The sequence below is a fragment of the Brassica oleracea genome, chromosome C8 (genome assembly GCF_000695525.1).
Source record: "Brassica oleracea var. oleracea cultivar TO1000 chromosome C8, BOL, whole genome shotgun sequence".
Lineage (NCBI taxonomy): Eukaryota > Viridiplantae > Streptophyta > Magnoliopsida > Brassicales > Brassicaceae > Brassica > Brassica oleracea.
The window spans coordinates 16,272,766-16,277,797 of NC_027755.1; the positions used below are offsets into that span (position 1 = coordinate 16,272,766).

Here is a 5,032-nt window from a genome sequence, read left to right on the forward strand (position 1 = left end):
GCCAAAAATATTAATTCGATCAAGAATATAAATTTTATTTTTTCATACGATATTTCTTAAATAATTTTCATATAAATTCACCCTGCGCAAGTCGTAGGTCTTATCCTAGTATAATATATATAACTGTAAGTTAAAATTACAATATTATCATTTGTTATATTAAGATTTGTATTATCTGTATGTTCCATATAACACTAAGTTAAAATCTAACCTTTGATATATTATTATTTGAATAAGCCTACTTTTTTTTTTGATGAAATGTTAAATTTATTGATCACTTTAAAAAGAATATATGTACACCTATATTGAGTTCAAAAGAGTAAACTTAGAAAGGAAACTGAAATATGAAACTAGAACCTTTAAAAAGGAACTTGAAACTACGCAGACTAAGTTGTAGTGTCGTGTGCTTCAAACCATCGAATCATCAAGCCCCACAATCGTGGGTTGCAGGCATACTTGAGGGAAGTGAGACGATTCCTTACGGTTTTGTCGATCACCTTAGCTAGCTGATCCACAGAATTGTAGCTGGTGTTGTGCTTTCTTTCATTACGCTCACGCCAGATTAGGTAAACAGACACTTGGAAAACCAGTCTAAGAAGGATAAAAGTGAGTCGATCGTACGAACCAGTGCGCAGACGCGTCATCGTTATGTCCCAATCAGGATCAGGTTCCAAGCCAAAAAGATTCCCTGTTACTTTCAACCAAACCATGAACGTATAGGGGCAAGCGAAATATATGTGATCTCTAGTCTCATCTGGTTCCATACAAAATATGCAGCTCTGCGGCTGCCCCCAACTGCTTGTACGTCGACCTGTGGAAAGCCTATCGCGGATGGCTAGCCAGGTGATGAAAGCATATCGAGGAATCCCTTGCGAGAACCAGACCAACTTACTCCAATTCACCTTCTCCTTAGACTGTCGAATCTGGTGCCAGGTTTCAGAAGCAACAAACTCGGGACCATAATTACCATCTTTCCTCTTCCATAAAACTGCATATCTACCATCTGTTTCGCAAACCTTAAAAGCCTCAATGTCGACAATCAAGGAGAGGAGCTGCGGGTCCCTGCATCTGCGAAAGTGCCATAGGCCCTCACGAAATACCTCACTGATACGAGCCTCCCTTATAATGCCCAGCCTTTGCGTATTGACCTCTCCAGCAACCTCAATCAGACGACCTCTCGGATGCCATATATCAGTCCAAAACCGAGCAGTGTTCCCATCATTCACTTCATATCTTAGAAACCTCTTTGCCATAGAACGAATACGCAATAACTTGCGCCACACCATGACCCCAATCCAGTGTCTTTGACGTCCCAAAACGTGTATTCACGAAGCAAAAATCTCCTTACCCACTTAACCCAGAGCGACGACGACTGAGCAAATAACCGCCACATTAATTTTAGCTGGAAGACCACACAGACCTCAGAGACACGACGAATGCCTAAACCTCCCTCATCATAAGGGCTGCAAACCTCCTCCCAACAAATCTTAGCTTTTGAGGTAATGTTAGGTGAACCACTCCAAAAGAATGCTGAGCACATACTTTCAATTTCTTCGATGCAGTTTTGTGGAAGACAAAAAGCTGCACACCAAAAGTTGGTGATACTAGCAATGACCGATTTAATAAGCTGCAGACGCCCTGCGTATGAGAGAGCCTTGCTCGTCCAAGAGAGAAAACGGCTCCTGATCTTAGTGATAAGTGGTTCATAGTCGCTCCTGGTCATTATTTTGGTGGAAAGGGGTAAACCGAGGTACTTAATGGGGAGGTTAGAGACTGAGAGACCCACAGCGGCTGCTGCATCCTCCAGAGCCTGTTTCCCTCTACCAGCAGCAAACACCGTTGACTTCGAAATATTTATCCTCAATCCTGACATTACAGCAAACTTGTCAAAGACCTGAAGAGTTCCCTGAAGCGAACCTGGAGTCCCGTCCGTAAAGACAACGATGTCATCAGCAAAACTCAAATGAGACAAGGTCTCGGCCTCACAATGTGGGTGGTACCCTATACTCCCTTCTATTACCGCTTTGTTTAAGAGCTTCGATATAACGTTGACAATAACATAAAGGTAAGGGGACAGTGAGCAGTCCTGCCTTATACCTCTACTACTGGTGAAGAAACCCGCTAACTCTCCATTGACTGATACCGAGAAAGCCGCTGTGCTGATACATCTCATGATCCAAGTGACAAACATATCAGGATAGTTCATAGCTCGAAGGGTGTTCTCGATGAAAGACCAGCTTTTGTTTGCTGGCATGGAGAATAGGGTTTCTGTAATCTCTGATACCTCCACCGGCTGCATAAGCATGGTTTTTGCCTCATTGGAGCACCTAAAGTCTACCAGATCAGCAATTTCCTCCTGCGCTAATTCTGATCCTCCCTGTTGTGAACCGTTGAGGAAGCACTCGAAATGAGAGGCGGCCTCAGCCTTGATGTCCATGGGTGATGTAAGTATTCTTCCATCCGCTGTCACTATGCGCCTGATGGTGTTTCTCGCATTACGGCTCTGTGTAACCTTATGAAAAAAACGAGAATTCCGATCTCCTAAACCCAACCACTGTTCCCTTGACTTCTGATAATAAAACTGCTCCTCGATGCCTGAGATATGATGCCAGTACTCCCATGCATCAGAAGCTGCTTCAAAGGTGGATGTCTGAGGGTTCCGCATAGCTTCAGTTTGCTTGGCACAGAGGTCATTGTAAGCGTGCTTTACTTTCCCTGGAAGATCTCCAAACATATCCCGGTTGAGACCACGCAATTCATATTTAAGAGCTTTCAGCTTATCTTGAAATAACTTCAGAGCAGAGCGGGAATGATAGAGAGGAGCCGTTTCACTCCAGATCCTGCTCACTACTTCCAGGAACCGTGGATGAGATGCCGTGTGATGGGAAAACTTAAACGGTTTAGAATTTCCCTGAGGTGCCTCTCGAAGCTGAATGTGCATTCTCATGTGATCAGATACCTTTCCCGATTCAAAGGTGACATAAGAGTTCGGGAATTGACCAATCCAATAGCTGTTGCTCATAACTCGATCCAATTTCTTGCTGATGGGATTGCCATCCTGACTGTTTGTCCAGGTAAAAGAGGGACCAACTTGTGCAATATCCACCATGTCGCAGCTACGGACCACATTTTGAAAATCCCTAATAGCGCTTCTGTCCGCAGCAGAATCCACAAGACGAGAATGCTCTAGAGAGGATAGAGCAACGTTGAAGTCACCTTGAATAATCCACGCATTTGTGTCACCCGTCTCCTTGCGTCATTAGGGTTTTTGAGGTTTCCAAAAAATTAATAAGCCTACTTTTAAATGTATTGAGCACCGTTTATATTTATTGAACTAGATAGAGACCGGCGCCTTGCGCGGGATGAGTGTGTATGGAAAAAAATAATTTTCTATATAATTTAATTTATATTTTAATTCAATATTTCTTTTATTAATCATTATATATAAAACGTAAAATATGTAAATTTTAATCATATAGATGTATTACATCTTGGATTTGGAATGATATATTCAGTTATCTTGATATGGATCAGGTTATATGATAAGATATAAAAATAGGTTGATGAGTTTTTTAAATAATCATTGGGTCTTAGCTATGTTAAAACCCCAAACAAATTTAGTGGCTATATTCTCTAAAACTCATTTGTTGAGAAGATGAAAAATGTATTGTTTATTTCAAATGTTAAGAACTTTGAGAAAAAGGAATAAAGGTTTATACGACAAATTCAAATCTTTTCACTCTAAACCAGTTGATACGATAAATTCAAATCTTTTCACTCTAAACCAGTTCATCCGAGATTCTTATCCAACCAATATTTTCTTCTTTTCTATTTTATCTTTGCTCGCTTTTTGTTTCTCGTGTCTGTTGATTTCATAATCTCCAAAATATCGTTTCTCAACATCAAATAAATAGTTTTGCAACACGATTTATGTCTCAAAAAAATGGTGAATCTCATTCGTTCACTTCCGTGATTCATTTCTTATACCAAGATAAGTTAATTTTTCTTTTGTATTTCATATATTATTATAAGTTATATAAATCTATACTGTAATTTTTATAATATTGAATAATAGCCCATAAGAATAAAGTTTAGATAAAATGTAGTCGATGGATTACATGATATTTTTATGATATTTTTTTTTATACTGGAAGAAATGTATATAGAATGAATTCTACTGAAATAGGGATTAATATATATATATATATATATATATATATATATTGTTTTTGAAAGAGATAATTATTTTTCAGAAATTCCAAAAACCCGAAACCCAAATAGATCCGATCCAAATCTGAATGGTTACCCAAGTAATTTACCTTTGGGATGAATCCAGAGCTTACAGATATATTCTGGACTGGTGGAGCAACAAACCTGCATAAACAAAAAAAAGAAGGATTGCTGAGAACAGAGAAGGCGTAAAGGAACAACCTTAGAAGACATCAGAAACTTGAAGTATCTGAAACTGCAGAAGATCTGAATCTCTTACTACCACAGAAGGATCTAAGGTTAAATTCAAGTAACAAAAAGATCTGAAATAGCCATTTAATTATACGAAGCAATGCAACATTTCACTTCCCAGCCTAAGAGGCCTCCCCCATCCATTATCACAACTCCCATTTTGCAGTAACTACTCAGAAAAAGGGCAAGCTCTTGAGATATTTCCAGGTCACCAACAGATGGTCTCTGTCCCGACAAATAAACTTCAAAAGACTAAAAGCATAAAGCTCAAGAGATGACCTGAGGTGCAGCCAAGTAACAATGAGATGTATATTAACGAACATTCGGAAGTCTAAATCCTCTAAACTTTCACCATAGCTGACATCTACTAATTCTATGTCATAACCCGAGAGAGGGAGAGAGAGCTAAACCTATAATCTTCAGGATGCAGGAAGAAGATGCGAAATAACATCTAGGAGACTGATATGAATGGAAAAGAGTTTCATAAATCCACTTACGTCATATCAAAGGTCAAGTAGAGTAGCAGATTTCCCTACTTGTTAATCTGACAATGCACACAGTCTTCAATTTG

The 5,032-nt window shown here is 39.3% G+C and overlaps 1 protein-coding gene across 1 annotated transcript; it reads right to left on the bottom strand.

Moving 5' to 3' along the window:
* Positions 1-386: 386 nt before the first annotated feature.
* LOC106308762 lies at positions 387-4,825 on the bottom strand. Its single transcript, XM_013745885.1, has 5 exons — positions 4,814-4,825; positions 4,556-4,686; positions 4,320-4,374; positions 1,421-3,250; positions 387-1,244 (listed from the first exon to the last, which is right to left on the bottom strand). Exons 1-5 carry the CDS (start codon positions 4,823-4,825, stop codon positions 387-389), a joined length of 2,886 nt encoding a protein of 961 aa, XP_013601339.1.
* Between the last annotated feature and the right edge of the window lie 207 nt (positions 4,826-5,032).